This window comes from Maniola jurtina, chromosome 4 (genome assembly GCF_905333055.1).
Source record: "Maniola jurtina chromosome 4, ilManJurt1.1, whole genome shotgun sequence".
NCBI classification, from domain to species: domain Eukaryota; kingdom Metazoa; phylum Arthropoda; class Insecta; order Lepidoptera; family Nymphalidae; genus Maniola; species Maniola jurtina.
The window spans coordinates 7,703,789-7,716,782 of NC_060032.1; the positions used below are offsets into that span (position 1 = coordinate 7,703,789).

General features: G+C 34.2%; 1 protein-coding gene across 5 annotated transcripts in view; it reads right to left on the reverse strand.

Moving 5' to 3' along the window:
- LOC123864559 (diuretic hormone 45) overlaps nt 1-9,657 on the reverse strand; it is a 75,701-nt gene extending 66,044 nt beyond the window's left edge. For 2 of the 5 annotated variants that reach the window (XR_006795808.1, XM_045905112.1), the window contains exon 1: nt 9,395-9,655. Coding sequence is in view for 3 of the 5 variants with exons in the window: in XM_045905112.1 (XP_045761068.1) it covers nt 9,395-9,619 (225 nt within the window). In the remaining 2 variants the exon portion in view is untranslated. Of the gene's footprint in view, nt 1-9,394 lie in introns of all 5 variants that reach the window. The other 3 variants (XM_045905111.1, XM_045905114.1, XM_045905113.1) reach the window with 3 other exon arrangements.
- Nucleotides 9,658-12,994: the final 3,337 nt, after the last annotated feature.

Sequence of the window (12,994 nt, forward strand, 5' to 3'; positions counted from 1 at the left end):
CGAAAATGACTTTTGCATTTTGAAATTTTGTATTTAGATAATGTGTTATTTTCATAAATTCATCTAGATAAGAAGCAGCATCCCTAAGTTACTACAGGAATTCATGAGTAACAACAATCAAATGGAAAAGCGCAGAGCGCAGCTTTGCCTAAATTACCACCTATCAATCCTATCATATTTCAATATTACGTTTTTCTTTGGAAGCTGCTGTTCCTCACAGCTAAATGGGCAATTTTTAAGATTCCTGTATTACTACAGGATACCCTTATAGTTTCGTTAAGTCCATATATGTATATCTCTTTGTCTGTCCGTCTGCTTGCCACGTTATGAATAAATGATTAGTGAAGTGTGTTTCATATAGAAACAGCTACATATATTTTTGCATTTATGCTCCTTTGCTATATATACTGTTTTATAACATTTATAATATATTATGTTTATTTTCAACATCAAAACTGCAGTGAAAAGTTCAAGTTTTAAGTACCTATCTCGCACCAAGAAAATTGTTCAAGTTTTTAATCGGTGCGCTTAGTCTTTTGTAGGAGCCGCAGCATTACTACATTTTTCTTGAGAACTTTTTTCTTAGCAATGTATATACACTTATTTTGATTTATATCTATAAAAATATCTACGTGAAGCTCTATTAGCAAAAGGATTGGTGTTTTGTAACGATTAATTCATTTTTTTTAATTTACAACGATAAGTCATGCAAGATTTGAATTTTACATTTAACTTCCTGCATAGATTGTGAAATATCTGATGCTAAATATATTAAACAAAGTATGCAAGATTAGATTTTTTCATTTCATGGATAGATAGAGCAGAACAACTTACCGAGCATCTATATCTAAACTATAACAACTCAGAAATAAAATGTACCGAACCATTAAACTATTTCGTAAACTACATATATCTACTATACCTACTTTTGGAATTTCTTTCACGTGAAACAAATTTTTTTAAAGTGTAATAATTGTTACAGGCATAGAGTAGACTAGCTAAATCTTATCCTGTCAACTACCTTATTACATATACATATATCGCGTTTAATTTATTTAGGGTGGTTGCCATAATATATTAAAGTCATGCTTACATCCAATTGATTGATAAGACTCCAATAAAATTCTCGAGTAGCCTTTAATTATTCAGAACCGATCTCTAATAGCTCTTTCCTTTATTTGGATTTAGAATAAAACCCCTAGAGAGGATCCCAATACTTGTTCGGTGCTTGTAAGACTTATACCCATCTCAAATTAAAATTATTTACTTTAATTTTTGATCATAAATATTTGGGTAACATAGACATGTTGGGTAACCAAATGCCTGTAATTTCATCCTCGTAAAAATTACGCTTGGGAACTTTTTGAAAAAGCTATGGTAAAATAAGTAGATGCATTACATGGTACGTACGTATCTAAAATGAAGACATAAAAGAACGACAGGTCACATTTGCAGAGTGCTATATTCTCTTCTACCTACTCTATCTTGAGTGAGAATAGCTAATGGTCGTCTCCAAGATGCAAGCTGTCTCTGTACTAAAATTCGTCAAAGTTGGTTGAACGGATGGGCCGTGAAACGTTAAAAGATGGACCGATATACAAACACTGTCATAATATCAAGTAGGCAGACGATATGAATATCACTAGTCCGTGATTGCAACGTACAAAACTATGAACATAAAACTTTTATTTTTAATAACCATCTGAAAACTAGGCGAAACCAATAACGAACCAACGTAAACGCGAACGCCAGTGTTGTATAGGTACGAAGTTACTTCTGCGAACTACGTATTATTATGTTGAACCTTATTTATTTTTTATTTGTAATAACTCAAAATTTAAAGAACCCCGACACAAAAACTATAAGAAAACTAGAAAAGAGCTTTCAAACGGCTGAACTGATATTCTTCGATTTTAGCTAAGAATACTCTCGATCAAGCCGCCATTCAAACAAAAAAAAACTAAATTAAAATCGGTTCATTAGTTTAGGAGCTACGATGCCACAGACAGATACACAGATACCCAGATACACACGTCAAACTTATAACACCCCTCTTTTTAGGTCGGGGGTTGAAAAAGAAACTTAATGGCAGTCTTTTCTACAAAATTAAAAATACTGTACCTATTTGTTCATATTTTTATTTATTCTTGCATATTTTTAATAAAATTATCTCTTACCTACCTTTAATATTAAGATTTATTTGATTATTCTTTAAAAAGTCGCTAGTTTTTCTAATAAGTACTGAGGTATTACTTAGTTTCTTTTATCATGTACCTATATCGAGTTAATAATATCAAGAATCTAGCTAACTGGATGGTATTTAATTAATCGTCGCAAAAAGTTAGCCGACGATAACTATTAGCATTTGTAGGTAGAGTAGAGTTAATTACACTAGGAGGCGACTAAGCACACCGATTAAAAACTAAAGTAATTTTCTCGTTCCGAGATACTCAAAACTTCGTTCAACTTCTTTCTCATTGCAACGTTGACCTTGCATTATTTTCGCAGTACCTATAACTCTCCCTCATTTTAAGTTAAGTAATCGCCAAACCACAACTTAGGTTTCGATTTCAAGTACCTATAAATAGGAATAAAGATTTAATATGCTTGAAAAGATTTCCTGTCTACTAAGTAGGTAGATACAGGTAGGTAGGTACTGATAGGTACTATTGACTTTGCGGTTTACTCTGCTTTCCGTTTTACGCAGCAAAAAGTTTTCTAACAGCTTAAAATTGAACTTAAACGCTAGTTAAAAGATTTATTTCAACTATAGCTGGAAACATTAGGTATAATTTAGATTTTTGACTATCGAAAATCAAAAACAATTTAACCTATTGTTGTAGAATGAGTGTAGTAGGTGTACTAATATTTAATTAGTTTTACCTCCATCAATGTAGTACCATACTAGACATGGTAATGTGGCTGTGGCACATATGAATGAGTTGAGCATGCTCAATTGGCAATAATAGATATGGCATAATTTGAACTTCATGCATAAACCAGATAACCTAACCTACCTTACATAAAATGTATTAAACTTATTAAGTAACCCAAATATCAAAACCAGGTGAGATTACAAAAACAATTATTAGATACCTTCTCCATAGTGTTTGACAGTTTCTAGAAATGCAAAAAAATTACTATCAACTTTCGTACGACTTTACCAGCAAGGACTTTGGAAGCTGGAATAATAAACAATGCGGTCAACAAAATGTATGGAAACAATGTGAGTTTGATAGGGATATGCTTATGTAAATAGAAAAGCAATTGGACCTTTATTTTTCCAAACCGTTCTCTTGAAAGCATTCGTTCAGCCTTTTGGTTTCAGTCTTTAATAGTAAAATGATATTGCGTTCTTGAATCGTACAAGCATTGCCAATAGTCATAAAATACAAATATTCGCTTCACTGTACATTAATCAAAATAATTCTACGCAAAATACCGTTTTTTTTTTTTCAAGCGATTCCCATTTTGCATATAGGTAGGTATTGGTAGGTAGTTAGTTACTTACCTACATGAGGGAAATTACTTATTAAAAAAAATCACATAATTCACACAATAGGTACTTGTGTTTAATTAAGTAGTAGTAAGTGCATACACCCCCATAATAAAATCGTTTTGAAGAGAATAAAATATCTCGTTAATAAATTAACTTATACTTAAGACAACTGTAGAACGGAAAAACAACAAAATTATATAAGTACGAATAATAATATTCTCAATTCTCATACCTACTTACTTATTTGCACTCGTATTAAAATACAAAATTATGCAGGTATTGCTGCATTATATTATTGGGGTTTGGGAATTGCGATGGAACTTGTTTAACGAACTGAATTTATAGATAGACGTCCATTGACGAGAGATGAATCATGACTCATGAATGACTTATGATTTACCTAATACTTGTGGAGCAAAAAATTAATTAAATAAACAAAAACACGCTGCATGATTCTGTCAGTCACAGAACTGACTGTAATGACAAACTCAAAGCAAAAACGCCTTTCGCCTAAAGTCCATTTGTATAACAAGAGGTTAAATTTAAGTTACGGTCAGCGTTAAATTATAAAGCAAAGTGGCTGGCATGACTTAGTATTCATACCTATATGATTAATTAAATCTGAGGTCTAAAATTTAAAATAACTTGTGCAAGCTATCTATGTATCTACGTGTTTCTATTGAAGGTCAAAGATTAACGGTTACCATAATGTAACTTTAACCACCTGTCATGCAACTAGACCTTAGAGCATCTCTCTTCTCTTTACTAAATAGCTAATAATAACTTACAGAGAGAATTTTTAATTTATATAGGTACCATTAGGTAGGTCTAATGGTAATGGAAAATCATATGGGCACCAACTATCTGTTTAAGGGATGTGCTTTCTGAAGCAAAGAACTAAGTAATTAGACTATAACTTATTGACTTGTTTTATAAACTCAATTGTTTAATGCACCGCTATCGTTACTGAGCCAAACAAAACTCGCTGGGAAATATATTTCGATTTATTTTCAAACGAAAATCTTGAGTAGATTTGATCTAATAATAATTTAGCATCTATCTTCTTCGCCCGTGATCCCTTTAGGTTCGGGATGCAGCCTCCTGGGATAGTCTGAGGTATCAGGTAGATAAATCTGTCTTAAACATTTATGTTGTACGATCGAATCTTATTGTTTCCTGCGTAATTGTTAACGTGGATTTACTTTAATTATGCAATTATTAGGAAACACAATGGAAAGTGATGATGTAATTTAAACAACACATTGGCCTAGAAATGCCTATCACTCAATCGTGCTATGGCACCGTAGTGTTTGGCTTAGTTTAACTAAATGTGTTCTACAGACATATTATTAGTTCAATCTGGGAGCTCATCGCATTATTTTCCCGTAAAAGGTTCTAAGGAATACGCCGCAGAGGGTCACCGAAAAGGAAGGACAATCTATACTTAAAAAAAAATTAATGAGAGTAAGTATTATCATCGATATAGGGTCCAAAACATCTGTCTATCTGTCAGTCTACCCTTGCACGCTTTACGCTGAAACTACGGAACCCAACGTTTTGCGCCGCCTCTGAATACAGCGGCTTCCTGCGAATTGGTACACTTATAGCTAATACTCAGGGTCAATATAGTATAGAATAGTTCTCATCGAGAAAAATAACATTATTAGTTCGGAATAATTTTGGTAAATGTTGAACCGATTTTAATAATTCTTTTTTTTTACATATTACCGATGTTGGTACAAAAAAAAAATTGTAAAAATTTTGCACCCAAAGTACCAATTTGCACCCTGTAGGTAGGTATATTTAATTTAGGCGAAGTCTGCCTTTCCACCAGGAATGTGCAACTACCTATGCGTATTGAAGGGATATTTAAGAAACTATACTAAATTGGATCGTTTAATTTTAAATGCTGAGCTAATCTTAGCGCTGGTGGAAAAGGGTTCAATGAGCTAAGCTTCTACGCATCCTCGATCATCTCTGGTTCAAAGACTAGACGCGAATTGTTTTGGAAATTATATAACTCCAGGAAAATAATGGCAATACAGTTTCAGAATAATAAATAAAATTCATTGATAATGAGCTAATGTGATAACCGTAGTATAATTTAAGTTTTCATGAATTAATATGAATGTATACTATGAAGTTAGATAGTGATCATTCCTTCATTATTATCAATAGTAATTTGTACACCTAATCGGGCTGAATCAGTTAGTTTTGATATTAATTATATTCATACGATGTCAGATATCCACCTATTGCACCAAAAAGTCTTATTCGCCAATTTCTGAAAATTCTGCTGTAAAATTAGAGCGGTTGTATGCTATTCAAGTTCTTTGGAGGATCGAATGCAGATCGGTATAATAGAAAAAAAATGGCAGTCAGTGAGGAATGCCGGCAGAAATGAAAATTTATGACTATGAAATAAAATATTCTTGCTGCCCATCTAATGGATTGTCTTCGATAAACTTGAAAGAAGACCTAGGTACAAAAATAGCTTGACTAAAGTTTTGCCTACTAGACGATTACATAAAATATATCACAAGAGACAGAGAGTCACGCAACATCGTAAGATATTTTTAAAGAAATGAAACAAAATCTATTACTGACGTCAGGCTTACAACATAGGCACCCCATATACTTAAATATTTCCTTACAATCCAAGAAATGTCTTTGATCACAAAGTTCACGAGTATATAATTTACATATTTTGTACTTATTCTGTGGCGTTTTAAAAATGTTATATAAAAAAGAAATTCGTTTTAACGAAGCAATTGTTAGAGCCTAATATATTATCTTGGTTGATTTATCAAAGGATAGAAACTTTTTAACTGTAAGGGATTTTGAAAATGTGTTTATTTTATACGAGTATATATGCTTGCACTATTTATGCAATCTACACTGAATTGTTGAGGCTGACTCGTTTTTGAGGTTTACCCCTGAAATGTTCTTGCAACTATTATTACAAAAGAGTTTATAACCTTTATCAGAACTGATTTGAAGCGAGTACTAGATAGATAAATTAGAGAAAATGCATAAATTAGGAATAAATAAATTATAACTAATACCTATGCCTGTGGTTTTCCAGATTTCTGTTAAAATATTCGAGCCCCTGTAATTTTAAAACTACATATTTTTAGAAAAATCTAAAACACCACAGGCACAGATATTAGTTTCTGGAATATGTCTGCAAAATTTCATGGACTTTGGTTGCTTAATATTCGAATGAAATTGGAACTACGATTGTATGAAACGAGTGACGGAGAGAGCCCTGTTAATTCGTTTATCGTATGCTGTGAATGGGTGTCTAAGCAGTACCTAATTACGCACAGAAGATATGCGTTTTGCCGACAAATCGTAGACGTGACGTAAATACATTTTACGTAATTTTTAGACAGTTATATTTCAAAACACTTATTTCAATTTTTTTATAACGATACACCAATTATAATAATAACTCTAAAATCCGGTGTTCCCGTGAAATCCTTTAACGAACGTAACGAGAAAAGTTAATGGAATATTCGTCCCAAGCCTAGTTAGTAATTAGAGATCCGTGGGCAAATTGAAGCTACCAAGGCAGGTAGGAAGCTGTTTTGCTTTTTGAGATCTCACTACCCTGTACATTTGCCTTGACCTTTAAAGTGTTCCGTGCTTACGGTGCTACAAAGAAAAATTCAACTCTTTTATGATTGCTCATGTGGATGCCGTATGTCGGGAATCGGGATTTAGAGATTGTAAGGCAGTATCACTATTTTTAGATCTCAAAAGTTTAAAGTAAAATTTAGAATTTAGGATACCTATTTTTTTTTTTTTGAAAAAAGAATATTAGCCATGTTAAATGACTAATATTCCCCTTTCCTCTCCAACTAAGCGTCTGGCTTGTGCTAGGAGTAGATACGACAATAGTGCAACGGGCGGGGTTTGAACCGTCGACCTTTCGGTTTTCAGTCCACTCCTTTACCGGTTGAGCTATTGAGGCTCTATATATTTTATCACAGCGGAATATGAGTCTAAGCGTATAACTGGTATCCTTCAATCCTTTCAGGATGAATTTTACATAATATCACAGCCGCGATAAAAATAGTTAGGCATAAATAAATAGTAAAATGAAAAAAAAAACAAATAGTACCTAAGTACAAGTTAATTTTAAACCCATTATTAAAAAATCGTTAGTATATAATTATTATAGGTTGATAATAAGTTTACGCACAAGTACCTACCTAATTGTATAATAACACACAAATTGATATTAATTTAACGCTTCAATAGGATAAGTAGCCAATATTATAGGCATTAATTGGGTACATAATTAGATATCTGTCACAGTTAAACCTCGTTCTTAGTATAAACGAGTTTTACCTAATAAAAACTAGTTTTAACAAAAAGCGTCTATCACAACTAGTTATAACTGGTAAAAACTAGAATCCAGAAAAATCCAACACAACGTATTTTTGTCTTTCCTATCCCTGGTTTTTTTGTAAATCGCTAAGTCTATACCTCGGGACCTCCTATAGAGTTTATAGGAGATCCCGAATGAAGCAAACTTACAAATCTGCGTAGAGCGAAAAGAAGGCGAACGAGCGTTACGAGACAGTGACATCCATATTCCGTAGCGGAATTACGAGTAGGTAGATCGTGTAGGCGAAGCTGAATGAAGGGACTGCTCACGTAACTCATTTAATATCATATTATGACCAAATAAATAATTTTAATTAAAACACTAAAAGTAATTCCTAGTTTTTACTGGTTTAAACTAGTTGTTACAAAGGCTTTCAGTGAAAACTAGGTACTTATACTTACTTACTTTTTACTAGGTAAGACGCGTTTGACCTGAGAATATGTTTTAAGTGTAACTCTATTAGGAATACGTATCTGTAGTAGTTAATTAATCAGATTAGTACGGAGACATGAATAATTATAAGCCAAATGACCCCCATACAAAATTCCTAATTTTTTGCCATAGCGCCCAAATAGTAAATCGTTAATGACTTTTTATGTTTTGTGGTTAGGCTCCTTTCATCCATATGGGGTTTGTACATACTTTTTCAGCCTGAAAATATTTTGTAATTTTTTTTAATACGCAATAATCCATATACGTCCTACCTACTTAATATATATGAAAAACCTTGTCATATTAATAGCGGCTTTTTGTGAACTATAAAAGGCCTTTTTTTAATGTAAGCATTATTAAATAGTTATAATAATTTCATAATTTTAAGACGTATACTAAGACATAAAAGTATACTAAGACATAAAAGTACCTAGTCGTGTGACGTCACCATGAAACTTTGATTCTGACAAAAACTTCGAGCAGAAAAAGGAACTTTGATCATTTCTAAAGATTTCTTTTTAAAAGATAAAAAAAATACAATTTTTCTTAAATATTAATACTTACTTATTTCGTAATCATTTCAGCCATCAACTTTAGTTAAAGATATCCAAACTCTAACTAAAATGATGTCCAGAAGCAGGACCCATTACTATAAAGTAAATGTGTATTTTATAACTTTTGATCTACGAACGTCGTTCTATATTATTTATGATGTGTTTTTAAAAAGTACCTAGAAATACTTAATCTCTGCGTTTTCTTCATAATATGCTAACCTACTTCATAAATACCTACTTTTAATATTGATTAAAATATTATCTCATATAAAGACAAAGCTATAAAAAGTATAATACTTACCGAGGATCTTGTTCATAGGTAGAGAGTAAATTTTTAATCGCTAACCAAATATTAAAAAAAGAACCAAATAATCTTAAACTGATGTTTTCATAGATTCTTTTATTTATTTTATTTTATTTATCAAGAAACGCTAACAATATACATATTTAACATTTTATATATTCTTTGGCGCTTAAAAAATGTTCTTAGTTAAATTCAACTTTTTAACTTACCCTGGCCGAAGCGAGCCTGGTACCCGGTAAAAGCGAGAACGCAAAATGAAAGTTCCGGCTAAACACTACGCAACTTACACACACTTTAAAAATTGGAAAGTAGCCGCGGGTGCCAGCGTTTCCCGTTCGCGGAACGTTTGGGCGCGACAAAGTTCTGAAGGCATGGCGCCGGGCGGCGTGCTTATATCGCCAGAGGCGGGCTCCGGGCGCATGCGCGGCAACCATTCATCACACCATCTCAATGACCGCCTCCGCAACCGTCATCACTATCAGTCGTCATCATGTTGTCATTTTGGTGTTCGAATTAGAGATTAGGTATCCCCTCAAAACCTTTTTTTCTGGGATAAGCCATTGTAGCAGCAAATAGAAGTAGCAACTGCTCGTGAGGCGAATCATTTATCACCTCCTCAAAATGTCCTACGGGCTCTTGGGTCATTAGGATGCAGGTATACGTATCTAACCACTGTGAAATCTTTCACCAGGTCTAACCCAATTAAGAAAATATTTTTCCCATATCGACTAGACCGGAAATTCGATTTCCGCAAGCTTTGCCAAGCAAAAGCAAAATCTCTTGCTTTCTAAATCCTGGTATTTTTTTAACAAGTTTATTACCTTCAAAGACAGCGGCTAAAAGGAAAGTATTTAATGCTTCCACAACGGACGATTGCCAAGAACTTGCAATTGTGCATTGTGGACTCTACATCTCCCGAGTGTCGGACCACCTCTGGAAGATTTGAGTGGTGTTGTGTGTTAGTGGTGTGTGTAGATATTGCTTATGTTTTCTGCTTCTTTAGTAACGGGAACACGGAATGCACATGCGATGCATATGCTGCAATTTGTCTGTTTTGGCGGATTATAGCAAATTAAGTTCGTAGTTCCTTAATCCTTGTATATAATGGAATTCAGCAAAGCAACGCCTACACGAGTTGCAACTTTGTACCTATTAAACACGCTCCTGTATGATTGCAGCATTGTAGTCGAAAATAAGCTCGTCTTAGATAAAAGAGCTTTTGCAATGGACAAAGAACGCAGATGAACGCACTGAAAATATTTATTCTTTACATGTTAGCTAGACTCACGCCCAATCATTGTGAGTGACAATGCATTCTAAGATAAAAGCGCGCTAACCTGAAACAGTATGCCAGTTTGTTAAACCCATGTGCATTTGGTACCTAAACGCGGCAACGTACCGGATACGTATACGCCAACAACCGGCCGCTCAATCGCTTGCTGGGGGAGGCTGGTAGGTCGGTCGCGGCTATAATAGCCTTCCACCGGATCAAACTTGAGACAATTTAAAAATTATAAGTTAAAAATTGATGCTTCCAAGAGTTATTACCTGCACCACTGAGACCATAGCGCAGACTTAACTAAGTTTATTTGTATTTACTTAAGTGTTTTAGAAGTTTTAAGTTTGTTAAATTATTTGGAAGTCAAGTTTTATTCCCTAGTACCTTATTAATTTTTAATTCAAACAAGCCTTTTATTTGTTTCCTAAAAATAATTAGGTAAATATTTTTGGTATTTCTGTGCTTATTTTTCAGTATTAACCTACATATATTAAACGCAACTTTTTTAATAGGTATTAGATACACTTAGAGCAAAATAGTTCGCTGCAATAAAATTTGTTTCAACTTGGTATTAAGTATTATCAAATTTTCACCTTTTTAACTACATGTGCAGTGTGCACGAAGAGCGAGGTACGAAGGTGAAATCGCCTGATGAAGTGCTGAAAATTCAAAAGCGACGGACGTAAGTTTAATCATCCAATCTAATAAAACAAATGTCTCCTTCGTGATCTTGCATGTACTAAGCTCTTCGCTTCTACATACTTGATCATCGGAATCCGCTGTAATCGTGATGTACTGTAAAACTTAAAACTTGTAAGAAAAGTGCAGTTTAGGTCATAACTACCTACTTTTCTTTACGTCGTTGTCCTTACTTACAGTTTGGTAGATAAGTATGGTACCTACCTACCTAAAACAAATATTTGGCTTTAAATAATATTACTTGTGATACAATGATATTAGGTACCTATTTATATGTAAAGATATATATTTAAAGTAAAGACTTAAATCTAACTACGACGCTTTGGTCACATGTTTTGTAGAGCGTTATAGGTACCATCTACTCTTGTACTTTTTTATCTTCGGTTTTACTTCATCATCAAGGACGAATCATATTCTATTTAGGTAAAGTGGGCTCTACACTCGCGGCGCGAACGGCCGCGAAAGCCCGCGACAACTGCGAATCACGAGTGTAGATGTTGTTCACGGCTTCGCGTTCGCGCTTCGCGCCTTTCCCCGATCAGTGTCGGTTTTTGGTCCGCGACAAAGGGTTTGGGGCGCGAACGTGAACGCATCGTCAACGTCACGAACAAAACTTACGAGTGTGGAGGGACACAGTTCACGCGTGGATCGCGGCGTACATTCACGCCGTGAAATAACGGCGCGACTTCGCGTGCGAATGTAGAGCCGGCTATATGAACATAACATGTCATATTGTTATTGGACCAAAAGTTGTTCACTACTTTTATGCGACCTTTTTATTATTTTGATGGTATGCTTATTTTTATGGTATGCCCAGATGAGGGACTATTTTCCGCGGAGGACAAAAGTGAGTTACGAGGAACCGCACCGCATAACGTACACGATTGACCGGTGAAGTACCGTGGTAAAAGACGAGGGATTTTTGTCGTCCAGGAACAATTCTCCCTCGTCTGCGCAGTCCCTCACTAATACGACATGTTGTACTTAGTAATAGCTGTGGTAGTAATAAGTATTTAATACTAGTAGCTAGTAGTAGTAGTGGATACAGGGCGATACAAATAACGACAATACGCTCTCAAAACACCCTATTAATTATAATTGGGGTAAAATACAGGCGTATTACATTAACTCCCACTAATATACAGGGTGACTGGTAAAACATTATACCCAATCCCATTGTGAGTTTGTAGGGAAGGTCTATCAAATGACCTCATTTATTATGACAATATACAACACCTAAAATTCAATGAAAAAGGTCAAAAAAGTAAGATTTTTTTTAACTTTCTCTGAAATTTTCAAAAAATCGTTTTTCTTTTTCCAGACATAGACATTTAGAGCGAGATACCAGCTCACTATGAAAATCTGTTGTCAAGTATGATTACGAAAATGGCTGCGGGATGGAAATGGGTTATGATTTTAGCAGTCTATGTATGTATGTATGTGTGTGTGTATGTTTGTATCCAGATTCTGTGTGTTCTACCGTAGCGCCTAAACTACTGGACCGATTTTGATGAATGAGGTGTCAATCGATTCGTCGTAAGGGTCCGGGTGACATAGGCTACATTTTATACGAAAAAAACTTCAACTTTATCTTGTAGATGACGTGTTCTTTAAGATGTATTCTGTTAAATGATTTTTAATCATATTTTTTGTGCTCTAGTCCATTCACGTAAGGAACAGTAGGTCGTCATAAATAGGTACGTACACAGAGGTACACACATACCTAGTCGTCTCTTAATTGTGGAGATTTGTTACAATCATCACGAAAACAATAAAATGTTTACACTTTACTGTCAGTTCAAACACCACTCGTACAAATGAACATGTTCAT